Here is a 24,871-nt window from a genome sequence, read left to right as displayed (position 1 = left end):
CTGTAGTGCCTGTAGCAGCACTTGCTGGTCCGAGATGAGGGAGGAGCAGCCAGTGGGATGCTCTCTGATCTCCCAGATCCTGTTGGAAAGGGGAAAAGGCTCATGGTGGTCTTCTGTGTGAGGTGAAGGACTTTGAAGTAGCAGGTCCCTTTTCTGATGCTCTTTGCTTTCCCCCTGGGCGGGGGGGGGGGCAGGGCAGCTGGAGGTCTGGCTGCAGGAGAGCTGGCTGATGGGGTCATCTCTGACCTTGAGCTAAAGGTGGTCTCGTGGCTTTAAGTGGTGGGGATGGAGGCTCCTCTTCCCCAGAGTGTGACCTGTCTGGTGTCTGCCCCAGGGGTGGGATGTTGGCACAGGGAGACTGCAGATGGGCCAAACATCGCTCCTCCTGACCCCACACCTCTCTGTCGTGCCTGGCCCCTCTGTCTGGTCCCCCTTTCCCTCCAGAACAGGTAAAAGGGAATGCAAGATCCCACTCTCCTCCAGGCCTGCTGACAGAGGTGCTGCCAAGGGGAGACCGGACTGATCATGTCACAACCCAGCCGTGCTGGTGGGTCAGGAGTAGCCAAACCACGGGCTGCCAGGCCAGGGCAGAGCCCAGGTGCTTTGCTGTGGGACCAGACTGTCCCCTTTTCCTGGGCAGCTTCTTTTGGGGTCCAAGCAATGGGGCTGTCCTTCCCCAGTCATGCCTGATGGGTTAAAAAGGGGGTTGTGGCTCACCCAGCCCCCAGGAGTAGCACAGAAACTCCCAGCACTGACATCCCTTGGTGTTCACCCCAGCACCAGCCTCTCCACCAGCACTGAAAGGCTACTGAACATCCATCAGCTGCCTGCACCATGCTTGGTCCCAGCGATGCTCACACAGCAGGTACCCTCAGCCCACAGCTGAGGCTTGCCCAGCTTGGGCATTCCTGGGGCAGGACATGTGGCACCTTGTTTGTCCCCTCCCATGCCTTTTCTCTGCCTTTTGGCCTTAGGAAATTGGGGTTATGGGAAGGCCTGACAGCAAACATCAGGGTCAGGGCCTGGAAAAGACCAGAGGGAGACAGAAGGGCACTCTGCATCCTCTGTCTTCGAAGCTCAGTCATTATCCTGCAGTCTGTATTCTGTAAAACTTGGTATATTTCTGTGCAAAAAAAAGGTATTTATTAAAAAACCCTCACTGTCTGAGCGGCACAGGGTGGCTTTTTCCCACGGGGGGAGGTGGGGGAGAGGTGTTTTACTGGGCACAACTGGATTTCCACCTTGTGGGAGGGGATGGAGGCAGCTGGGGGGTGGTGGCACCCACACCCAGCCCAGGCACAGCTGCAGCACAGTCCCCAGCCAGGAGGGAACCATCTCTGTGCTGATGCATCCCACAGGAGCCTGCGACTTCCCCGGGCTCTGTGTCTGAGCCCTGAGCGCTCTGTAGGGGAAGTGTGGAGGGATTTCCTGCTGTCTGAGGGGATTTAGGTGCACAGGTCTTGCTGCTCCTCTCTGTGCTCCTAACCCCCTCAGATAATCCCCTTTAAACAGCAAGCCCAGGGCAGCCCGGGATTTACTTTAAGCCCTTTCAAAACCAGATTTTACACTCGGGAACGGGCTCCGTCCCCGCTCGGGAGCGTTTAAAACTCCCGCTCATCCCAAACGGGTGGTTCGACGGCTCGGGGCTCCGCGGAGAGGCAGGAAGGGTCGGCACCGCTCCCCTGGGCACCGGCTGCGGGGGGACCCCGAGGCGCGGGCTGTCCCGCCTGCGGACACCCCCGGGGCGGGAGGGGCTGGGGGGGCTCCTGGGTTCGCTCCTGTCAGCCGGTTCTGCCGCTCCGGGAAACTCTTTTCCCCCGGGAGCCGGGCAGGGGTCCCGGGCCGGGCGGTACCCGCTTCCCCCGGCGCGGCGCTGATGAGCCGCAGCTCCCTAATTACCGCGGCTGCGGCTTTAAGAGCGGAGGGCGGGGTGTTTTGGCCGGCACCGTCCCGGCTGGCAGCTGGGGGTGGCTGTTTGCGGGTGCGGCGGTGGTCTGGGTCTGCCAGGAAAAGGAGCAGTAAGTCTGTGTGTCCCCCGCAAGCCGGGGAGGGGGGTGCCGGGGCTCTGCGAGCGGCGGGTCGGCTTCCCCAGGGAGGACACGGAGCCTCCCGTGCGCTGCAGCCCCGCGGCCGGCCGGCTCCTCTCACGCGTGTCCCGTGGGCTGAGTTTCGCCGGGGTCCCGGCCGCGGTCAGAGCCGGGGCCGTCGGGCTCGGGGTTCCCGCAGCGCTTCGCTCCTCGGAGCGGGGACCAGAGGGCTCGCCCGGGCTGCGAGGCGCCGCGTCCCGCCGTGCCGGGACGAGCTGCGGCGGAGCTGAGACCCTCCTGCCCTGGCAGGGGCAGCTCGGCCCAGCCCTCCGCCCCGGGATGGGCGCTGGGCCGGGGTGGCGGCCCCCGCCTGCGGGGCCGGGGCCGGGGAGGGGCGGAGGGGAGCAGGGAGCGGGGTGTTCCCTGCCCAGGGCAGGCTCGCAGGGCTCAGATCCCCTCCCAGGCTCGGGGTGCTGCCAGTCCCCGGCTGCTGGAGGTGCGGGGGGTGCCGAAGCAGAGGGGGGAGCAGCATCCTCACGCCCCCCCCTGCCAGAGAGACCCCCGGAGAAAGTTCAAGGAGCAAATCCCGCGACCGGAGCCTTTTGTTCCTACAGCGGGTTTATTATTGACTTTTTCTTCGTGGCTTGGTCTCTCCGAGCTCCTGTCCCACCCCCTCTGCCCCTTGGCGCCTGCAGCAGGTTCCTGGGTGATTAGAACATGAACCTCTCTGCCCTCTCCTGATGGAGTGTCGCTAATAGGTGCCGTTTTCCTGCAGAGCCGGCAGGGAAAGCCGTGCAGGTTGTTTGCTCCTCTAAAACACCAGAAATGTGCAGGAGAAGCCCAGAGTTCTCTCTGGTTGTGGGCTGTGGGGCTGGGTGTTTGACATCAGTTTCTCCTGTGGGACTGACTCGACTCTGGGACCATCCCAGGGTTTCTGGAGCTGTCCCAAGGCTTAGTGTCCCCTCCCAAGGCTTAGTGTCCCCTCCCAAGGCTTTGTGTCCCCTCCCAAGTGGGGTTTCCTGCAGAGAGCTCCTTTCTTTGAGGTTTTGGGGAGAAACTCTGTGTGTGTGTATGCTGACACCTGTGCCAGGATTGGGTCTGTGTGGGGCAGCCAGGGGCTGCTGTTTCCCCCCCCCCCAGCACCTCCAGCAGCACCTCTGGAGCAGCCCAGCTTCCTGATCTCTGCTCTGCAGGGCTGGGAGCAGGGAATCCCTGTGGATGAGGCTGGGCACTTTTCTGCCTCTTTAATAACCAGCTCTTTAATGGCCAAGGAGGAGGGAGCAGCATGAGGCAGGTGATCACAGGGAGGGCTGGTTGTTGGGGATGTGGAGCCGGTTCTGCCACCCTTGTGTACCTGGGGTGACAGGGCCCAGCTGGGATGCGTGTGGCATGTCTTCCCAGACTGCTTCCCGAGGTGGTGCTGCTGCTCCTGAGGGATCTCCTGCTGCTCCTGTCCCCTGGGTGATATCCCAAGGGCTGGCAGGAGGCTGGGGCAAGCCAGAGGGTCCAAAATGCCCCTAGAAGGTGGTGGTGGGCAGCCCTGGCTGCTGCTGGCGTGTGCTGGGAACACGGTGATGGAATCCCAGCTGCTAAATATAGTCCCTGGGCAGACTCAAAGAAGGCAGGGCCCCTGCATGCTCCTGCTCGCTCACTGCCTCCCCCTGTGCCCCCCACCTTGAGGAAAACCTCTGCTCCTTCGGCTGGGGCTGTGCTGGAGCAGGATGCCCTCTGATATGGTGGGGATTTTTGGCCTGGAAGCCAAGAAGGGTCCTTTATGGGCATGGTGAGCTGGAAGGGCTGCAGCAAGGGGGGTGCAGGGGCACTCTGCTTGCTGGTGGCCTTTGGGGATGCTGGGGTGGTGCTGGGGTCTGGCTGGGCTTTGGCAGCCCTGGCTTGTTGGAGTTTTCTCATTGGCTGCTGCTTTTTTGAGAAGGAGTAAGAAGTCCCTGTGCAGGGAGTCAGGGAGGTGTTTTATTTTCTTCTCTCCCAAAAGAAGTCTGTTGATTGCCCTCTGCTCATGTCACTCAGTGAAAGTGCTGGGACACTGTGGTCCCAGAGCATGTTTCAAAGCCCTGGGACTTAAAGGGGAAACTGAGGCACGGGGTGGTTATGCCTCCTGGGCAGCTCCAAAGCCCCACTGGAGCAGTGAGAGCTGGGTGCTGTGACCCTCCTTGGTGCCTGTCCCCTCCTGGGAGAGAGTGGAGCCTGAGCTGGCCTGAAGAAGCTGACATGTGTGTTTCCCTCACCTCTGAGAAGCTGGTTCAGCCTCTGGCAGCTCTGCTCAGGGGAAAGTCCATCTTGCTCAGCTTGGTGGGGGTCTCTTGAGGAGCTGGGTTGGGCTGTGTGTGGAGAAGGAGCTCAGTGCTCAGTTTCTCCTGCAGCAGCCTGGAATCTCACCACCAAAACATGGAAGCTTGTTTTTCAACAACCTGACTTTGCCTTGAAGGTGAACGGACACACAGATGGGCTCCCAGCCCTCCAAAAACCTTCATTCCTGGATGGAAAAGAGTTTTATTTTCTTTTTGACTGGTGTTTAGGGTGTACTGAACCCCTCTGCTCCCACAGCGTGGTGGAGCTGTTGCCCATTCCTTGCTGTCAAGCGAGGCAGTAGGTGCTCAGCTCACACTTTGCTCTGTGTCCTGGGAGCTTTCCCACTCTCTCACCCTGCCAGGCAGCAGTTATATCTGTTGGTTTGGGTTGATTCTGCCTGTTTTAGCTGCCTTACAGCCTGTGTGTCATCCCAGTGCAGATGCTGTTTAGGAAGAGCCTCTTGCTGCCGTCCCTGCTCAGCTTTCTCTCCCTCTGTGTGAAACCCCAGGGTGCTGAAGGCAATAAGAAAAGATGTGGCCGTTTTGGGACCTGAACCGAGTGCACTGTGACCTGCTCTTCACAGAAGCCATCAATCAAAGGATGCAGGTTCCCAACAGGCTGAAGGTAGCAGGTGGCTGCAGACCTGTGGATGAGGAGCCAGTGCCAGAGGATGTCCCCCCTTCCTTTCGGATGCACATCCCTGATAAGATTTCTCTTGCAGGTAACGTCCTGGGTTGTCTTTTGGGGTGGCTGAAGGTTGCTGGGGCTCCACAACGTCTTGTGGGATAGGATCCCCTGATAAAGTCCCCAGTGGTTTGCTCTATGAGGGGACAGGGACAGATATTGTAGTCAGCTTTCTTCTGAAAGCTGGAACAAGGTGGTGGAGGGCTGACTGGGGAGAGGAGGGCAAAGGTGACCAATAGAAAGGAAGAGGGGTCTTGACTCCAAAAGGTGAGGGAGATGCCTTCATGTTTTGCTCCTCCACATCTCTTTCCCTCTTGGCCTTTGGTAGGCTCCAAACTGTCTGTGTAAGACAGCTCCTAGACCTCACTGTCCTGCACCAGTGTGTCTGGTTCTCTCCAGTCCACACCTCTCTGGGCTGTCTTGCAGCTCACGCTTTTGGGACGTGTTACCAGAGTTACATCAAAACCCAACAGACACGGGGTTGGCTCCTGTGTGGGTGGATCTCTCCTCTCTCCTGTCCTCAGGGCATTTGGGTTTGGTCTAATTCTTCCCTCTCTCCTCTCTGTAGAAGTATCAGATGCCAGTTTGAGGCCAGTCCTGAACCAGCAAAGGAAGATCCCCTCTGTGGTGGTACACGTGTCCCCAGACTCCTCTGCCCAGCCCTCACACCTCAGGGAGTTCCCTTTTCTGCACCCAGCCAGCAGACCGAGCTCCCAGAAACGCAGACGACTGGTACTGTGTTGAGAGTGTCCAGGGCTCCTGTGGGAGGAGGGGGGAGCAATCCCAGTGTTGGGTTTCTCCTGAGGTCAGGTATCAGCCCAAGCCAGAACTCTCACTCCAGAGTCCTGGGAGGGAGGGTGAAGGGATGGTGGGATCTTTCTGTCCCGTAACCAGAACACACTTGGATGCTGGGACACTGATTCAGCCAGAGCACCTGCTGCATTTTGTGAGCAGGAGGTGGGCTGAGTGAGGTGCAATTCCCCCCTACGACCTCCTTCTGCTACTTGTGAGGCCCCTTTTCCACCACTCTGTCTCCTGGATGAGGTATGGGATGGAGCTGTTTCCCCATCGCAGGGTAAGTGGTTCTGCTCTGAGCTGAAAGCAGAGTTCAACTGACCCAAAGACAGTCCCTGACATGGGCACACAGAGGCTTGGTTTGGCTGCTGGAGCTTCTGGCCTGCCTTCTCAGGTGCTTTCAGCTCTCTGAGACCCAAGAGCCATTTTCCAGATGCATGAGGCTCAGGGGTCTTGATCTGAGGGCAGATGGGGTGAGCAGCTGTGACTCGGGGTGCTGGGTACCTCACCCTGCTTGGAGCACGGCTCCCCTCCTGCTCCAGCACGAGCTCACCAGGCTGGGCACTCCCCCAGTGCTCCCACCACTGAGGGCTTCCTCCATACTGGTGGTCCTGGCAGGCACTGGGCTGGGCTTGCCTTGTGTGGGTTCCCCTTGCTCAAGAGGTTGTGTTTGGTGCCACCAGGGCCACCCCAGCAGCAGGTGCCGGCGGGAGAGGACTCCAGGGGACTGTGTCCAGCTGGCCTCACACAGCCTGGGACAGCAGCACGAGCGGTGAGCAGAGCCCAGCACGGGCTGGGCACCAGCATCTCCTGCCCTCCGTGCTCCTGTGGGGCTCTCCAGTGTCACTGCCCTGAGGTGGGGGGAGGTATCCAGGGCAGGGCAGCCTGGTGCCCTTGCACCAGAGGACCATGGCTTGTGGCATCAGAGAGGTGCCCAGCAGGCAGTGTTGAAGGCAGCTGCACCACTCCCCAGGGTGATGGGCTGTCTGAGATGCACGTGGGGAAGAGCACATCCCCTCTCACAGCAGGCTGCTGGTCCAGGCCAAGAGGACCCTGCTGCTCACTCGGGCTTGTTGCAGCCTCTCTGGCTCTGCCCATCCTCCTCTTGGAGCTTTCCAGTGTGCTCTCCTGCTCCAGCACTGCATAGGGCTGGAGACTGTGGGCAGGGGACCACTGGCAAACAAGGCACCAGAGCTGAACTGGGTTTCTGCAAGGGTTGTTGGAACCTGCAGTGCTTTGCAGGCAGGGTGGGATAAGAGCTGCTCGGTTTGTGAGCAGTAGCATGGTGGTAGTGATCCCCTGCTCACAGCCTTGGGCTCTGGAGTTTCTCCAGTAGAGAAATGGTCTCTAACTTAATCCCAGAGAGGAGCCACTTTTCCCCCTGTAAGTCTGGGATTATCCTGGTTGGTAGGAGAGCTGCCTTCTGCAGCCCCTCTGCAAGGACCTGGTGAAGATCTTGTTGTCACACAGCTGTGGTTGGCTTTGGAGGAGTCAGGCATCTGCCTCTGAGCCTTGGGGCTGCTGGAGGGGGGGTTCTCCCACCTGGTGATGTTTGGGTTCTGGGTGCCAGTGGCACCAGTGATGCTTGGAGCTGCTGAAATGAAGGGCACTGCCAAACACCAGGCTGTGCCTGTGCTCTGCAGGGCCAGGAGGTAACAGGCGTGTGGTTCTGTGTGCCCCCCAGGCTGGATGTGCTCCCCTTGCCTGCACGCAGCACCCCGCTCCCCCTCCTGGCAGAGACAGGCAGGATCTACTCCATGCAGAACATCTTCCAGACCATGTACCACCTGGGCCAGGTGCTCTTCCATCATGTTCGAGGCTCTCTGCAAGACCCAGTGCCCTTCAGGTGACTTCAGCCCATCTTAAGCCACCCCTGTGCCCCTCAAGCCCTTGCTTTTGCCTCCCTAAGGCACGAGCTCTGTAAGCTGCAGGCTGCACAGAGAGGGAGCAGGATGGTCCTGTGTGGCTGGCCAGCTCCAGGTGCCTGGCCCAGGAGCTCCTGGTGCAGCCAGCCTGGGTGCACCCTGCTAACCCAGCCCAGCTTGTGGCTCCTGCTCAGCTTAACACGGGTCCCAGGGGCACTGGTGTGTTTGGGCACTGCCTGGGGCGTTGCTGGGGTGTCAGCTGCTCTTCACCCCGAAGCAAGTGCTGCCTTCCCTGCATGTCCTGATAGGGTGATGGAGAGGAATGTGTTCTGGACTTCAATTCCCTTCACAGACCTGGCTCAGGTCCTGTGCCCAGCACACCCTCTCCTGCAGGCCTCCAGTTCCTTTGGCTGTAGCTCAGTCACCCTTAATTAACCTGTTCCATGAGCTGGTGGCACAGGGTTACTCTTCCCACAGCTGCTGGTTCTGGCCAGGGCACAGGGTGCCTGGGTGCTCGCTGGAGCAGGCACACAGTGACCTCAGTGCCTCCAGACCTGCTGGAGCTTCTCTCCCTGCTGCACACTTACCTGTGCAAGAGCAGTAAATGCAGCGTGTTCACAGACCTTCTGGTGGCCTTAAGGTGTCCCCACTGCTCCAAGGCTGCTGAGGAAGGTTTAAACACTTCTCATTCTCCTTGAGCAGAGCCCTCAGGCAGAGAGGGAGGGGAGCACAGCATCCACCATCCCTCTGTCAGTGGCACGGTGCAGAGGAGCAGGCAGCAGACCTGCCTTCTGCCTACCTCTGATGCAAAGTGGTGTCCTTGCTCCTAACCAGGGTAGGCTGACTCTCTTCAAATTTGCTTTTATTTCCTTTTTCTTTAAATTTATTTTAAACCCAAACTTAGGGCAGACCAACAGATCTCTCAGTGGCCACGTGAGCCCTTGTCCTCCTTCCCATCAGCAGAGGTTTAGGCTGTGGTACCTTGTGGAGCTGCTGCAATGCAGTGGGGTGAGTCCTGGGCATCTCTTGGGCTCTCTTTTGGCTACTTCACATCACTTCAGATGCATCTCTGATATGAAACCTCTGTATCCCTGTGCACTAGTCCAGATAAAGTGACTGATGGGACTTGTTTGTCCTGAAACTTTAATGAAAGTCTACTCTTGGACAGAGGCTGGGGAATTTGCCTGATGGTGACCTCTGGAAGGGTATGACTAACAAAAGGAATCTGTAGCCTCTACTCTAAAGGGTGTTTACCTGTATCAGCTGTGTCTTTTCAGTCCAGAGCTTCTGGCTGTGGCCCCTTTTAACTGCTCTGTGTTGGGGAAATGGGATTTTCTTTCTGCTCTGGCTTTCATTTTACTCCACAGCCACCTCACCTGGAGGTGGTACCTCACAGATGTGTTTCCAGGCAGAGGTTGGCTGGATTTCCAGGTGCTGTTGGCTGTCTTCAGCAAGGTCAGCATCATGTTGGAAGCAGGGCTAGATACCTGCTCCTCCCTGAGGTCTCTGAAGGAGCAGTGTTAGGTGCTCTGTAACCTGTGTGGTATCAGCCTGTGCAAGGAGTCACAGTCATGGGGGTTGGAAAGGACCTCAAGAGATCATTGAGTCCAACCCCCTGCCAGAGCAGGCTCCCTGGGACAGAAAGGGGTGCCCAGGGGGGCTTTGATGGTAGGAGGGCTGATGTAGGGCTAGTCTGTGGTGGCTGGGACAGCAGGCAGAATGTGGCAATTCTGATGGAATTCTTTATTCTCACTGTGGATCAGCTTTACTGTGCAGCTCAGTGCTGCCAGCCCTGCAGCAAGGCCCCCTCTCCAGGGATGGAAGGCAGTGGTGTGTGCTGGGGTTGCTTGTTTATCTTTTGAGTTGCAGGTAAAAATTGATAAAAAGTGATAGATTTGGTTTTGTTATTGTCAGGGGGCTGGGGAGAAGTGGGCTTGTGGCAGCTGGAGGTACTGGAGAGGAACAAATCCCTGTGTCAACAGTGTGGTTTAGCCCTAGCCAGCAGCTGGGTACTATGTGGCTGCTTGCTCACCACCCCTCACCTCTCCCCTCCCTGCCCTGCCCCTCTAGATGGGGAAGAGAATGGGGAGGTAAAGGGAAACCTTGTGTGTTGGGATAGGGACTGTTTACTGGGACAGTGCAGAGAGGGGGAAATAACAGCAGAAAGACTTAGAACAAAATACACAGAGCTGGGGGGACATGGTGAAGCTTCTCACCAGGCAGCACAACTCTGGCTGTATTGCTCAGAGCTGTCCTGAAGCCAGACTGGACCATCCCAGAGCTTCATGTCCCAGAGCTGTGCTTCCCTGACCAGCCCCCTTTGATTCTGAGTGTGATGGCATGATATGGAACACCCCTTTGGCCAGATTGGGCCACTTGTCCCCTCCCAGCTTCCTTGGTGCCCCCCACACCTCCTCTTCTCCTTAGCAGGGCAGCACAAGGAGCTGAAACATCCCTGACTGCTGGGCAGCAACTAACCCATCCACGTGTTACCAGCACTGCTCATCCCAAACCCCACACACAGCACTGACCAGCTGCTGGAAAGGAAACTAACTCCATCCCAGCGAGCCCAGGACCCTCTTCTGCTGCCTGATGAGCTCCCTCAGATAGTTCCCAGCAGTGGGCTCCTCCCCTTCTGATGTCAGTGAGCTCATCCCACCATTCCACAGTGGCCTGTGGGACACACTGCCCAGCCTGGCTCTAAAGAGGCTTTGGCCACCCCCAGTGAGTTCCCCTGGCTCCAGAGAATGGGTGCTTGGTGAATACCATGTTTGCTCTCTGGACTTGTAAAGAAACACACAGGCATGAGGTTTATTTAGGTGGTGTCTGTTGTGGCATGTGCTGGCTGCTGTGTGATCACTATGGGATGCATGGGGGCGTGGTGGGGGTTAAGAAGAGGGGAGTAGATGCTCTGCTGGTGCTGTTTCCTTTCTCTGGGCACGTCCTGGGCATGGGCAGGCTGCCTGCATGGCTTGGCTCCCCCAGCAGCACCGGGTGAGGGGATGGCACCTCTGGAGGAGTGATGGTCTGTCTGCACTGGGGTTGGACCTGATGGTCTCTCGAGGTCCCTTCCAACCACTAATGATCTCTGTTCCTCTTCCACAGCTCCCAGGAGACCAGCCCAGGCCCCGAGAGTGCTTTGGAGGAGGTTGGGGTGGCTGAGATGGCAGCGATGAGACAACAGGTGTGATGATGGGATGAAGGGCTGGAAACATTTCCTGGGGAAGCCCTAGGAGGGTGGTGAGGAGGCTCTGGGGGTCTGTTGGCTGGTGGTGCCCAAGCTAGACCCAGCTGATGCTGCTAATGGAGAAGCAGGTGAGGAGTTACATGTGTATTGACCCATCAGGCACCTACCCTGAGGGGCTGTAGGGGCTGCATGAGGCAGCCAGACCCCTCCAGGGCTCAGGTGGGAAGGACCTTCCCCTGAAGTGTGTGCTGAGAGCTGAGGCACCGCTGCTAGCCCTTCCCTGCTGGCCTAGACAAGGAGGACCTGAAGGAGACAGCAGCTCCCATCCCTCCATTCCTTGCTGTCCCACGCCTCTGGGGGTGTAGCCTGTGTCCTGCACTTGGCTGCAGGGCTGACAGCAGCCCCACTGCTTCCCTTTTAGCTGCTGAGGATCTCGGGGAGGCTCTGTGTGCTGGAGGAGCAGCGCAGCGCCTGGCGACGGAAGGAGGCCCTGCTCTGCTCCCTGCTGATCTCCGCCTGCCTCATCAACACCTGGCTCTGGCTGAGGAGATGATTTCCTGTGCTCTGGGTTCTCCTGCCCAGCCCTGGCAGGGTGGGTGAGGGCAAGGAGAGAATTCTTGCTGCTTTCAAACAGTAAAACCACTTGTTTCTTCTTAACTCGACCTGCTCTTCCCACCGTAGGCCCTTGGAGGTGGGTGTCCTCTGGGCCCCAGCTGCAGTGAAGGTGCCATTGCTCTCCCAGGCTCTGGCATCAGAGGTGGGTGAGGGAGGTGCTGAAGCTGGACCTCCTGCCTCAGCAGCTGGAGATGGGTGTTGGGGAGAGGGGTTGTGGCCTGTGGCCCAGTGGGTGCAGTCCCAGGGCTGCAAACGCTCTCTGTACAGCAGCAGCCACCTTGTGTCTGTGACAGGGCCAGTGCTTGTGTTGGGAGCTGCTGGGAAGAGCCTGGGTGTCCTGAGAAATTGGTGACTGGTAAAGGTGATGTCTGTCCTGTGGAAAGCAGAGAGGGGCATGAGGAGATGCCAAACCAAGGCATGGGTGGGAGGAGATGCCACACCAAGGCATGGGTGGGAGGAGGTGCCAAACCAAGGCACTGGGTGTTTGTTTGCACACATGGGGTCTTGTTACAGTCAAGACTGGTGGGGCCAGTTCTCTGACCACATCATACCTTGGATAACTCAATTCTGGCCCCATAAAAGTCCTCAGCCAACTGCTGTGGTCTGTTCCTCATCTCCCACCATAAAAGCTTGTGTGGAGTGGTTGAGTGTTCTTAAACTGCTGGTAGCTTTTATTTTCATCCTTGCACAACTGCTCCTTGGGGGAGGCAGTACTGCCAGTTCCCCTGTGCCACAGCTCCTGCTCCAGGAGGAGGTTTGGAGCTGGAGGAGCTGGGAGCTCCCATTCCTGAAGCCGCTGCTCTGCCTCCATCTCCCTGGCTCCTGTCCTGCTGGAGACACAGAGAGGGCTGTGGGAGAGGATGGCTCCATCACCTGTCCAGCCCCAGGGAGGGCTCAGAGGCTCCTTTCCCTTGCAGGCAGCCCCTCTCACTCTGCCCCAGACGTTCCTGTCCCTGTGGGAACAGCAGCAGGGTGGAGGAAGGAGCTGTGGGACTGGGACTCTGCCTGGGTGGACTCTCTTGCTCATGTACTCTTGGTCCCACCCCATCGCTACAAGGAGGGGAAAGGAAATGTTTGGGCTGGAGAGGGACCCGTGACCTCTCAGCTGTAACCCCCCTGCTTGCTCTCAAGCTTTTGCTTTCTCCTTGCTCCACAGACACTTCCTGACTCTGCCTTTCTCCCTGGCCCAGGATAGTCCGGCTGGTGCTGAGGGACGGGGCCAGCAAGAGCCTGTCCGAGGAGCAGCAGAGGCCAGACCCCTTCCTCGGGCGCTTCCGCGTGTTGGTGCAGAACTCCCTGTGCTCCAACTTGTAGCCATTGCCCCTTGTCCTGTCCCCGCAGGCCATAGGAAAGGGGCTGCCCATTCCCCCGTGCCCCACACTGGACATCTTTATCAACCTTAATAAGCTCCCCTCTCAGCCTTCAGCCCTCTCAGGGGCTGGGCGGGGGGTCAAAGGGGCTGGAAGAGGCTCCGTTGGGAAACAGGGGGGCGTTGCCAAAAGATGCGGGTCGGCTCCCCACAGCTGCTGCGTGGATGCGACCCCCGCGCCGGGAGCTGCCCAGGATCCAGCCGCCCCCCGCAGCCCCCCGCCCCGCTCCGCGGCGCACGGCTCCCTCTGCCGGCGCCCCGGGAGGCACCGAGCCGCAGGGCGCCCGCCGGCAGCATCCAGCCCGCCGGCAGCATCCAGCCCCCCGCCCCGCTCCGCTCCGCCCGGGGCCACCTGCACCTCGTCCCGCTGCTCCTCGGGCGCCGAGAAGCTCCCTGTGGCGACCAGTTCCCTGGGGAGCCTGTTCCAGGGACAGGGCTGGGAAGAACATTCAGTTTCTGAGTGAGGAACCTTTTCCGAACATCCAGCCTGAGCTTCAGCCCAGGACCGGCGATGCCGTGTCGGCTGAGCTTCATCACCCCGGGTCCTGGGATGCCGTGCCGGCTGAGCTTCATCAGCCCGGGCTCTGGGATGCCGTGTCGGCTGAGCTTCATCAGCCCGGGCTCTGGGATGCTGTGTCGGCTGAGCTTCATCAGCCCGGGCTCTGGGATGCCGTGTCGGCTGAGCTTCATCAGCCCAGGCTCTGGGATGCCGTGCCGGCTGAGCTTCATCACCCCGGGCTCTGGGATGCTGTGTCGGCTGAGCTTCCTGAGCTTCAGCCCGAGCCCTGGGATGCCGTGTCGCCTGAGCTTCAGCCCGGTTCCTGGGATGCCGTGTCGGCTGAGCTTCCTGAGCCCTGGGATGCCGTGTGGCTGCTGGCAAAGAACGAGCAGCTCCTACACAGAAGCAATCTGGGTCTGCAGCTGCTCAGCGTTTTGCCTTCCAACACTGAACAGCCGCTCTGGGAAACCACAAACAGCCTCTCCAAAATAAAAAAACCCCAAACTCCATCAGGGCAGAGGGTGAAGGGAATGGCATCCAAGAAAAGAAGCCTGCCCACCAGCTAGGTGCCTCCTGCACATACCCAGGGTGGGAGCTGTGCACGGGCAACAGTCGTGCTGGCCCCAGCACGCAGCCTGGCTGAGCGCTCAGCCAGGGATATTGCATCTTGTGGCACTGCCAACTGTGCCCACACCTCTGTATCAGCAGTAAGAGCAATTTATACCATTTATGCAACTTCCACTTACCCAAATTAAAAGCATCCCCGGGGAGCCTGGCAGGTCACCAAGCCCTCGGCTGAGCAATGCCTGGGCTCCGACTCATCGTAGTTTTAATTTCATCTGCTTCATGATGACATACTGAAGAGCAATTGTTTAAGCAGTCAAGGATTCCAGTCCTGCGTCCAGAAGCCCCAGCAGCCATCAGATGAATGGAGGGATGAAGCCTCACAGCGCTTCCCACACCAGTTGTTATCCCATTTTCTGACCCAAGCACACAGGGGCAGCGGGTTGTTTCCTGTTGCAACGCTGTGAGTCACCCCTAGCCCTACCTGTCCACAGCTCAGTGCTGTAAACAGCAGGCCATAAACGCCATCTGTGCCACAGATAGCATCAGCCAGTGATCCCGATGCCTCTGCCACTCCCTGCGCCTGCCAGCTCAGTACCCGCACCCCTGCCCGCAAACCCATCACAGCTTAAGCTGCACAGACACCCCGTGGCACCAAGTCATGGAGCTGATAGCTGACCCAGATCTGTGGCAAACTGGGAGGGACTGCCTGAGCACTGGGGACATCCCAGCAGCATGCAGTGGTTGGATCCTAGCCCAGCGGAGAGGGGAGCTGCTTCCTGGCCTTGGCTCTGGTCCATCCCAGGGGGCAGAACAGCCCCATGGCTGTGGAACCACAGTCCAGAGGGGTGAAACAACCACTGGTGCAAAGCAAAACTGCCAGGGAAGTGCCCATCAGGGTAAAACACCAGGTGCCAAACAGAAGGGGACTGTGCTGGTCCTGCCCTGTGCCTTGGTGTGGGTAGCAGCATTCAGGCCTCTTCCCCCACCCCGGGGTGCCCAAGGCACCAGCCAGGCTCCTGCCACCATGTGCAGACGTCAGCTCTGTTCCCACAGGCGCCTGCCCTTCCCTGGAGAGTGTCCCAGTCTCATTGTTTTCTTAATCCCAGCCTTCATTATTTCCTTAATCCAGGGTTCCCACAACCCCTCCTGAACACCAGGCTGGGGCTGCCTGCTGTGTGAAACACAGGATTTGCTGTGCAGCTTTTCCAGCCCCTGGCAGGCCTGCAGATGAGTGTGAGAGCCCGGGTGGTCCATGGGGTGGGAGCAGGCTCCCCACCCCCAACACCCACCCCAGCACCGTGTCTCTGCCTGAAAATAGCCAGTTCTGCTCTGCACATGCCCGGTGTCTGGCTCCTGTAAAAGGAGAAGAGAAAAGCCGTTGGGAAGTGGCACCCAGCTCCTTGCCGGAGCCTTTAAAGAGTCCACCCGGGTGGGGGGTCCCATGGACTCCCCCCCCCTGAGCAGTGCTGCTGCATGAGGAGCCAGAGCAGACACAGCTCCCAGCACTCTGCCTGGGACCTGCCAAGCACACGCTGCCCAAATATAGCCAGGCAGCAGGGGCTGGGGCAGCTGTTGGGGGTGTGAGGCCGGCTGTGCTCCCCCCACCTCCAAAGCGGGACACCCCCTTTCCCCTGGGACATGCATCCGTGCTGAGGGGTGTCACACAGAGGGGACATGCTGACTGACTGGAGACTGCGATGTGTTTCCCAGCCTGACGTGCAGGACCCGGGGGGGGAGGATGGGGGGGCAGGAACCTGTCAGCAGGGAACTTTTGACTATGTTTGGAAATGGCTTTGCAAATCACTGGTTTCCACAGCCTAAGCTGTTTGGATCTTGCATTGCTCTCTCCATAACTCAGCCGGGTTTCATCCCCTCCCAGCAGCCTGTGGAATAGTTTCTGATCAGGGAAATATTCTTTTTTTCCATTTCCTTTGTCCTGTCCCTGCTTTTGCCTCTCTGTTTCCTCGCTCCCTTATCCTGCTGGGATCAAAACCCTGAGGACCTCATCCTTCTAAATCTGGCCACAGGCTGGAGACAGTGCTGAGCCCACCGCCGGGCTCGATGCTGCCAGAGCCGGGGTGCCAGCCTTGCAGAGCGGGCATGGGTATGGCTGTGCTCCTTATGGCATAGGCTGTGCTGCTACCTCATGGTTTAAACTCTTGAACAAGTAAATGGAGTTAACTTTTTCAGGTCTTGGCAATAATTACACCTTTTGGAGTCACACCTCTTTGGCTACAGCCCCAGCTCAGGTAGTGGGTGATGCTGTAAAACTAAACCAGGTGGGAATGGTTAAAATTACTTTCAATTAACTGATTCCCCTGGTGTGACCTGCTGCAAGAGTATACAGCCCTGGCAGCAGGCTAACCCAGCCAGGCTGTGACCTCACCAGGCGTATGGATGGCAGGTGAGATGGTTTACACTCCCCTTTCCCCTATACTTTGCTGCAGGAAAGCAGTAGGAGCACTGTAATGCTCTCAGCAAAACCACTCTAGGAGCCTAGGGAAGGCTTGTAGCTATCAGAGGGGCATCACTGAGCTCTGTGCACAGTGCAGGAGAAAGCTGGGAGCTTCCCCATGGAGCAGGGAGCTGAGCAAACCCTGGCAGAGAAGCTTGCACTGAAATACAAGCCTCTCCTGGGAACTGATGTGTGCTCTGACCGGGTGATTCCCAGCCAGAAACTCAGCATGGCTTTTGGAGGGTCTTAGGTCCCTGTCCCTCTGGACCCCGCTCCCCCTACCCAAAGCTCCTGTGGCTCAGACATCCCTGTGTGGCCTCTCCTCAGCACACAAAGGGGCAGTGTGCCAGGGAGGGCAGTCCCAGACAGGGAAAGCAGCAGGAAACCTGTGGAGCAAGATAAGAGCTTCAATGGTGCAGGTTTTTTAGGGGGGCTTTTGGCTCCTCTCCCTGTCCCTCTGCCCGAGGGTCCCCATTACCTCCTTGCTCCCAGCCAGGCACCTGCTTGGTCTGGCTGGTAAATCTGTTCAGAGCATCACAGGACCCACTGCTGCTCAGGGGATGCCTCATTAGGGCATGACATACAAGCAGTGAGCAGTGATGTCCCCCAGCCCAGCACAGACAGGACCCCTGGGCGGGTGGTAGAACCGTGTAGGGGCTGTTCCTTGCAGGGGCTGCAGAGAAGCATCCACACAGGGATTAGGCAGCAGGGAGCCAGGGACACCATTGGTTAGAGGAGACACTAATTCTGCTGGAAACCCCACGTGGGCTGTGTCAGGCGATGTCCCCACCACAAGCCATTTAAGCCAGCGATGGAGGCGCGAGGCTGCCTGGTGCTGGGTGGGTAATGCAGTGCTGTGCCACGCCACGCTGCGCAGAGCAGCCCGGCTGCACTCCATGTCCCAGCAGCCACCGGCCTGGCCCGACCTGACAGGATTAAGGAGGCTGTGAGGAGTAAGTAATTTAAAGCCAGATTAGATTTAAGCAGCTGCTACGCAAAGGGGACGTGAGCAGGGGCTGCGCGGTGAAGACGGGTGAGTAAGAGAGGCTGACCAGATGAGAGAAGGGGCTGCTGGGGCAGGGTCCAGCCAGGGGTCTGTGCCCAGGGGGTTGGGGTTTGTCCCCAGGCTTGGCTTGTGTGCACCAGGCTGGAGGCAGCAGTGCTGGGCCATAGGATGGGGCACCCTGGGGTGAGATGCCCCCCACCACGGGGAGCAGGCATGAGGACGGAGCATGGGGAGACACTGGGCTACTCACTTTGTAGGTGCTGAAGAGAGGTCATCCCTCCGCTGGGCTGCTGAGCATGTTCCACCTCTTCTCACACTGCTGGTCGTGGCTGCAGGCCATTCAGGAGCCCATCAGGTAGGACATCACACCCGCTCCTTGGGCTCCCAGGGGAAACAACGCTCATCTGTGTGTGTATCAGCAACAGCACCAGTGTGGTAATGCTCTGAGTGGTGCCCAGTAATGCTGTGAGTGGTGCCTGTTGTAGGAACTGTCCCTAAACTGCAGAGCTGGGCAGGGAGGGGAGCGGGACAGGGCGGGGTGTGGATGTGGGAACACTCCTGGCAGCATTCCCTCTGTGCAGAGCCAGCAGCTCCCCAAGGAAGTTGGGGAAGGACACACGGAAACTCTCCTGCATGTCCCAGGAGATGTGGGTTAATTCCCTGGGGCTGGCACTGCCCAGCCTGGGCAGGCACAGCGAGCAGTGAGGGGGTTTATGGTCCTGTCCCACCAGCAGGGACAGGTTGCTGTGATGCTGGAGGTGGGGTCACAGGCTGGTCTGCGTTTTTGGGGAAGAAGAGGACATGGTGAGTGACTACTGTGGCTTGCCAACCACATGGGAAACTCTGCAGGGCTCTGGTGGAGCCCATCCCTGGAGACCAGACAGGACTATTTCGCAACAGGGAAAAAAAACCTCCTGGGTCCTGGCAGGAGCTCAAAATGTGTCCTTGGTACCTCTCCTTAGCTGTGTGCACCTGTAACTCACCAACCAGGGATCTCACCATGAGCAACCATTAATTGTTTGCGTACACGGAACAACCTTTTAGGCTCGAGTGTGTCACTGCTTAATCCTGTATGATGCAAAGTAAATCCTTGCCCTGGGAAGCATGTTGAAGGCCCCCCAGGGTGGCTGTCCTGAGTTGCTGGGGTGGCTCCAGGTGCCTTTGCCAGCCCTTTCCTTCTTCTGGGGAACTGGGGGCATCCCTGCCCTCACCCCTGTGTGACCATCCTGTCCCTCTCTTGCCCAAAGCGTGTCTGCTGCATGCAGGGTCCCTTGCCCTCCCCAGACAGCACAGACCTTTTCTGAGACACTCACTTGCCGTGTCCCTCCCCAGGAAGGTGACCCTCCTTGTTTTGGGGCTGGACAATGCAGGGAAAACCTCCATCGTCATGGACATTGAGAGAGGTGAGGAGCAGCGTGGCGCTGGAGCCGGCCTCAGCTGGAGGCAGCAGCTTTATGGTACTTTGCAAGTTCAAGGCCAGAGCCTTGAAGGACTGAGGCACTTGACACAGGGCTGCTGGGCTGGGGGACCTGTGCAGGGCACTGCCCGTGCCCTGGGTAGCTGGAGAAGGGATGCAGCTGGGGAAGGAGGATGCAGGGATGCTCCGGGGCTGGCTGTGCCAGCTCTCTGCCCTCTCCCCACACACAGTGCTGGCTGGCGAGGTGCTGCCCACCGCGCAGCCCGGACAGACCACGCTGCGGCTGGAGAGGTTCGAGGTGACGCTGGTGGACCTGCCCGGGGGGCAGCGCTCCCGCAGTGCCTGGCGCAGCCACTACAGCGCGGCGCACGGGCTCCTCTTCGTCCTGGACTCCAGTGACCTGGCACGGATGGACGAGGCCCGCAAGGTCCTGAGCCGTGTCCTGAGCCATCCTGATGTCTCCGGGAAGCCCATCTTACTGTAAGGCCGAGTCCCTGGGATGTGATCTGTAGGGTTTGGGGTGGGGAAGGAGGGGCAACCTGTTGTTGGGGTTGTGAGGAGCGTGGCCGGGCTGCTGCGGGGATGTGGTACCCAGGGGTCTGCCGGGGGGGGGCTGGGACATGTGGAACCCCGCGGTGCTCGGGAGCATCCCTGGAGCATCCCTGGAGCGGGGCAGGGGAGTGTGCTCCAGTGCCAAGTAAGGCACTGATAAAGCATCCAGCCTCCCCCGCCGCTGTGCCGGGAGGTGCCCCGAGGCCGGGGTGACGGCTGCTCTCCGCTCTCCCCCCGCCCCAGCCTGGCCAACAAGCAAGACGCGGCGGCCGCGCTGCTGCCCTGCGAGCTGATCGAGCGGCTGGCCCTGGAGCGGCTGGTCAACGAGAACCGCTCGCCTTGCCGCATCGTGAGTGCGCGACCCCCCGGCCGCCCCACCCCGCTCCCTTCCCTTCCCTTCCCTTCCCTTCCCTTCCCTTCCCTTCCCTTCCCTTCCCTTCCCTTCCCTTCCCTTCCCTTCCCTTCCCTTCCCTTCCCTTCCCTTCCCTTCCCTTCCCTTCCCTTCCCTTCCCTTCCCTTCCCTTCCCTTCCCTTCCCTTCCCTTCCCTTCCCTTCCCTTCCCTTCCCTTCCCTTCCCTTCCCTTCCCTTCCCTTCCCTTCCCTTCCCTTCCCTTCCCTTCCCTTCCCTTCCCTTCCCTTCCCTTCCCTTCCCTTCCCTTCCCTTCCCTTCCCTTCCCTTCCCTTCCCTTCCCTTCCCTTCCCTTCCCTTCCCTTCCCTTCCCTTCCCTTCCCTTCCCTTCCCTTCCCTTCCCTTCCCTTCCCTTCCCTTCCCTTCCCCGCTCCCCCCCGGGCTGACCCGGCCCCCCGTCCCCGTCCCGCAGGAGCCCTGCGCTGCCAAGCGAGGTGCCGCCTCCGGCCCTGGCCGTGCCACTCTGCAGGGGCTGCGCTGGCTCCTCCGCGCCGCCTCCGCCGCCCCACCGGGACCGCCGCCCCCCGCCGCCGCCGCTCCGCCGCCCGGCCCCAGGGCAGCCCGCGGCCGGCCACCCGCCCGCAGGTGGGTACGGGGCTCCGCCTGTGCGTGTCTCCGTCCCAGTCCTTCCCCCCTCTTCCCTCGCTCCATCATCCCCCGCCGTTCTCTCCCCCCGCCAGGGACCCGCCGCCCCCCGGGGAGGATGCGGCGAAGGGAGCGGGGCAGATGGGGGGGGACCGGCCGCTGCGGCCCATCCGCCGGCTGCTGCCCCTGGTGAGTGATGCTCCCCGGGATGGGACGGGATGAAAAGGGGGGTTCCACCACCTTCACCTCATCCTTCTCACTCTGCCCAGGAGGAGAGCACAAAGGGCCCCGGGAGGAGGAAGAAGAAGGTGAAGGTGAGGAAGAAGGGCTCCGGGAAGCCCATCCCAGCAGAGGAGCCGGAGGGACCAGGAGGAGGAGGAGGGGGTGACAGCCGAGTGGTGGCATCCGGGGGGCTCCTGCTCCCCAACAGGGTGGGGCAGGAGGAGCCCGCACCCACCGGGATCGCCACCCCCCAGCCAGGTGAGTGGAGGCTGTGGGGGCTGCCAGTACAGCTGGCACCAGCACATCAGGACCCCCACAGCCACCCCATGGGGCAGTTTTGAGCCCCGCAACGTGGCAGCGTGCTGAACCACCTGTCCCCACCACCTCCATTAACTGGCCTGTAGGTCAGCTGAGCACAGGGTCCTGTCATGGGAGTCGGACCAGGGAAGGGGAGACACATCTCTGAGTATCAGTGGCTGATGCACAGAGGTGATGGAGGACTGTGGATCCACCAGCAGTGGTCCCCTCAGCTGGTTTGGTGACAAATGCATCCTTGCTTGGGTTGTAGCACCTGAAATTTTGTATTTCTCCATCCAGTGCAGGGGGTGAAAAAGAGAAAGAAGAAGAAAATCAAGAATAAAATCAAGTCACAGGAACCTGCCATGGAGCAGCAGCAGCAGGAGGAGGTCTCCAGCACTTTTGGTTGGTATTTCCCAGGACAGATCTTGTTGAAAAGCATCACGGGGTCTGGCCTGCTGGCAGAGGGGCGTGAGCTGCACAGGAGCCCTTGGTGTGGGGACACAGGCATAAGCGTGTGCTGCTGTAGGGCTGCTGGGGAGGCAGATGCTGCTTGTGGGAGCAGGGAGGCTACACCAGAGCACTGTGCTGGAGCCTGGAGTGTGCTCGCAGCCCTCGCTCAGCAGAGGCTGCCAGGGCAGACCCTGGAGTGACAGTATCCCCTGTGCCAGTGCCTGACCGCTTCCCTTCCTCCCCAGACTTGTACCGCCGGGCAATGCTGGCTCTGAAGATGAGGCAGGAGCAGAGGAAGCAGCAGTCTGCCATCATCCCCTGAGCAGGAAGACGTGTCCCAGGCGATGTGTGGTCCCAGGGGACTCCAGTGGTAAAAAGGGCTTCTGGGGGTGCTTGGCCGGGGCTGGCCATCCTGGCCAATGGTCTGGGGGCATGAACAGCATCCTTGTCTTCTGTGTGGCTTGAAAGTCAGGGATCTGCAGGCAGGAGCCAGAAGTCCCTTTGTAAGGCGCCTCGCTGGTAGCCAGGCTGCAAACCCGTTTGAAAAGGGAACAGCCGGCAGCGTGCCGACCTGTGTTAGTATTCTGGGGAAGGCTCAGACTGAACCCAGCTGAGCCACTGGAAGAGAGGAAGATCAGAGCAAATATCCCAGGGGAAAAGCCCATGCCTTGAATGGAGTAGCCCTGGGAAAGCTGTCTTCACAGGTCAGGGGCTGGCTTGGCCCCTCAGTCAGTCCCTGGCTGCTGCCTGGACGAGTGTAATTTCCTGCTGGTGGGGGTGGAGGGCAGTCATGGATCGTCTGCAGGAGAGCTTCCCCCAGCCACATCTGGCAGGGCTGACAGGAGCCCCCTCGCACTGTGGGAGAGGGAGATGCCCATGTTGTCTGTGCATCCGCAGCCTGTCAGCAAAGGCTTGTGTAGTTCATTGGCAGAGGGCTTGTGGGGGAGGCCACTGGAGGCTCCTTCCCAGGAGGGGGAACGTTCCTCCTGCTCCTGCCATCATCCCAGGAGGGACAGTGGTGACCCACAGGTTAATGCAAAATGCTCCCATGTCGCTGGCAGCCTGACACATGCAGCCCAGGACAGTCCCTGATCTGTGCTCAGCTTCACTTTCAGAGGGGAGAGCAAGTAGCACCTGCCTCCCAACACAACCCACCCGTGACACACGCTGTGGCTGGCAGAGCTGGGCTGTCACAGGGATGGGGCTGTGCTGCTGGGCTCATCCTGCCCAACTCCGTCTGGGAAAGCAGCTGTCAGCCCTCCTGGAAACACTGTACGTGGAGTCAGGAGTGCAGCAGTTTTCCCTCCACAGCTGCAACAGCACAAGGACTTGAACTGTGCTCAGCAGCAGGGAGCGTGAGTCACCTCCACTCCCAGGATTACTGATTAACAGGCAATGGGCACCTTGGTGGTCCAGGGGAAGAGAAATCAGTGAAGTCCTCCCCTCAGCAGTGCTGGAAAGGGACAAGAAGCTCCTGCTCCTCTACCTCACAATCTGCTGTCAAGTTCCAACCCTGCCAGATTCAACTGCCAGTGACTAAAGGGATTAATTGTAAATCAACTGTAAATAACAAGAGCATCAAATTAATACTGGCCTGTAAATACAGCAGTTTTTGCAACCTCCTGTCTCTGTCTGGTGGAGATCCCTGTGGCACCGGAGCTGTGGGTGATGCCGGGGGAGGGATGGGGGGAATGGGTGTCCCTCCCTGCGATGGAGCAATGGCTCCTGGGCTGGGATGGGGCTGTGTGTACCCCTGGGAGTGGGGAGTGGTCCTTCTGTCAGGGCTGCAGATGTCTGTGGGGCCACAGGGAGAGAAACATCAGGGGTTCATCCCCTCTAATGGTTGCTTCTTGTACACCCACCGGGTCTGGGAGGAGGTCAAGCCCTTGCTGGCCAGCAGGCACCCCAAACCAGCCCCTGGCCATGCTGGGGCTCAGCCTTGCTGCTGCTGCTCCAAAATTGTGTGGGGAGTGGGAGCTGTGCGGGTTTGTGAGCATCTGGCAGCTGTCTCTGCCCAGTGCTCCCTGTGGCTCCTGGAAATGCATCTCCCTGGGACGTGGCGTGGGGACTCAGCATGGGGACATGGCATAGGGTAACAGCCTGGGGACACGGCGTGGGGCTGCAGCGTGCCCCATGTGACAGCCAAATCCAGTGGGGTCAGCCAGCAAGACAAACCCAGAGGCAGAACTGGCCGGGCTGGTGCTGCTGGGCAGCTGGGTGAAACTGTCCCTGGGAGCCAGCTCTAAGAAACTGGTTAGGTGGATCTAAGGCACTTCCCCCCAGCAAACAGCCTTGAGTGAGAGGTGCACTTCAAATATATTTCAAAATCAACCCCCCTTCCCCCTGTGTTTCTGTGGCTGTAGTGGCTAATCCCTCCTACAGCCAGGAATATGACTTTTATCTCCTTTAAAAGGTGAGCAGAAACCACCCCATGTTAAAAACAGTCTTATCTCAAAGCTGGAAATAAGATCTCACTGAAATAAGATCTCAAGAGCTACGTAATCAAAGATAAACCCATAGTTTGTGGCTTCTCTGTGCTACGGGGTTTGGGCTGGGCTGCTCCTGCCCATGTAACAAGCAGTGGCTGTAGCAAGGACATACATGCCAGGGGCAGGCAGGGCAGGCAAGGCTCCTTTCCCCATCATACTCCTCCTAACAGCCCTTTAGCTGAAGAACCAGCAAGGAAAAGAGGTCTCTGGGAGGTATGGCCCTTGGTGGCACTGCCTGCTGACAGCAGAGTAAGGTGCTGTGCTGCCCAGGCTGGTCCCAGTGTGTCTGATCTGTAACAGCAACTGTCCCAGGGAGCCCCATCCTCTGCCTGCTGATGCAGAAAGTAAACAGGTATCAACAGTGTTTGCTGCAGTGAGGACTGGAGCCAGCTGGGGGATCCAGCCATGCTCTGCCTTTAAGCATTTTTATGTTTCCCAGCACATCCTTCTTCTTCTTCTCAAGTTTCCAGAGGCTGTACTTGGTGCAAAGTGCTGATGCAGAAGCGTGTGTGAGTTCTGCATGTCTGGAGCCTGCTTCCACTCAATGGTTTTTCTTCAGGCAACCTGTGGCTGCCAGCATGGGCACCAGCAGCTCTCCCCATGGCTGGAAGGATGGAGGGAGGCTGTGCTTGTCTGAGCTTTGCAGAAGTTGGTGACGGTTTGTACGGTGCCAGAAGGAGATGAAGAGATGTTTTGGCACGTGCCTGTGGGCACACACCTGTACCAGGGCATGGCTGGTGCCTCCTCATGCTGACATTGCCTTGCACAGTCAGGTATTTTTCCTGGTAACTGTTATCACTATAAAAATTTAATTTGGAGGGTAGGAGAGAGGCTGCTGCTCTGCTGAGAAGAGGGGTGGGAAGAGGAGGCCAGTGCTGAAAACACCACTGAGCTTGCCTGTGTGCAGCACATCAGCAGGTTTGCTGGGCAGTGGGAAGACCTAGGGGAGAGCTTGGGAGATGGGACCATATGAATGGGGCTGGTGCCCCTGCTGGCTGCACCCACACCCCTGCCACAGTTTCTCCCACTCCTGTGGGCTGGCTGGGTTTAGCTGGCAATTACACTTGA

At 59.2% G+C, this 24,871-nt stretch overlaps 1 protein-coding gene and 1 long non-coding RNA gene across 3 annotated transcripts; both read left to right on the top strand.

The window, feature by feature from the left end:
• The first annotated feature begins 1,987 nt into the window (after window positions 1-1,987).
• Window positions 1,988-5,738, top strand: LOC311195597. Its single transcript, XR_014617515.1, has 3 exons — window positions 1,988-2,018; window positions 4,846-5,058; window positions 5,590-5,738. It is a non-coding gene; the product is annotated as an uncharacterized lncRNA (long non-coding RNA).
• Window positions 5,739-6,096: 358 nt separating this feature from the next.
• Window positions 6,097-11,525, top strand: LOC311195596 (uncharacterized protein). 2 transcript variants are annotated; one of them, XR_014617514.1, is made up of 5 exons: window positions 6,097-6,588; window positions 7,501-7,662; window positions 8,586-8,689; window positions 10,787-10,865; window positions 11,290-11,525. XR_014617514.1 is itself a non-coding variant. In XM_084269001.1 (4 exons), the coding sequence occupies exons 1-4, from the start codon at window positions 6,254-6,256 to the stop codon at window positions 11,419-11,421; spliced, it is 708 nt and encodes a 235-aa protein (XP_084125127.1). In that variant the 5' UTR covers window positions 6,097-6,253; the 3' UTR covers window positions 11,422-11,525. The 2 variants fall into 2 exon arrangements, 1 of the variants encoding a protein (XP_084125127.1); XM_084269001.1 differs by lacking the exon at window positions 8,586-8,689.
• Window positions 11,526-24,871: the final 13,346 nt, after the last annotated feature.

The sequence above is a fragment of the Gallinula chloropus genome, assembly GCF_964237585.1.
Source record: "Gallinula chloropus genome assembly, chromosome: 11".
Lineage (NCBI taxonomy): Eukaryota > Metazoa > Chordata > Aves > Gruiformes > Rallidae > Gallinula > Gallinula chloropus.
This window is presented reverse-complemented; position numbering and strand designations above follow the sequence as displayed.

What these genes read in the sequence shown, in the direction of transcription:
- LOC311195596 (XM_084269001.1), top strand. Translation starts at nt 6,254, where the DNA reads ATGAGGCTCAGGGGTCTTGATCTGAGGGCAGATGGGGTGAGCAGCTGT. An exon ending in CTGGGACAGCAGCACGAGCG is followed by an intron (nt 6,589 to 7,500) that starts GTGAGCAGAGCC and finishes TGTGCCCCCCAG; the next exon opens with GCTGGATGTGCTCCCCTTGC. An exon ending in TGGCAGCGATGAGACAACAG is followed by an intron (nt 10,866 to 11,289) that starts GTGTGATGATGG and finishes CTTCCCTTTTAG; the next exon opens with CTGCTGAGGATCTCGGGGAG.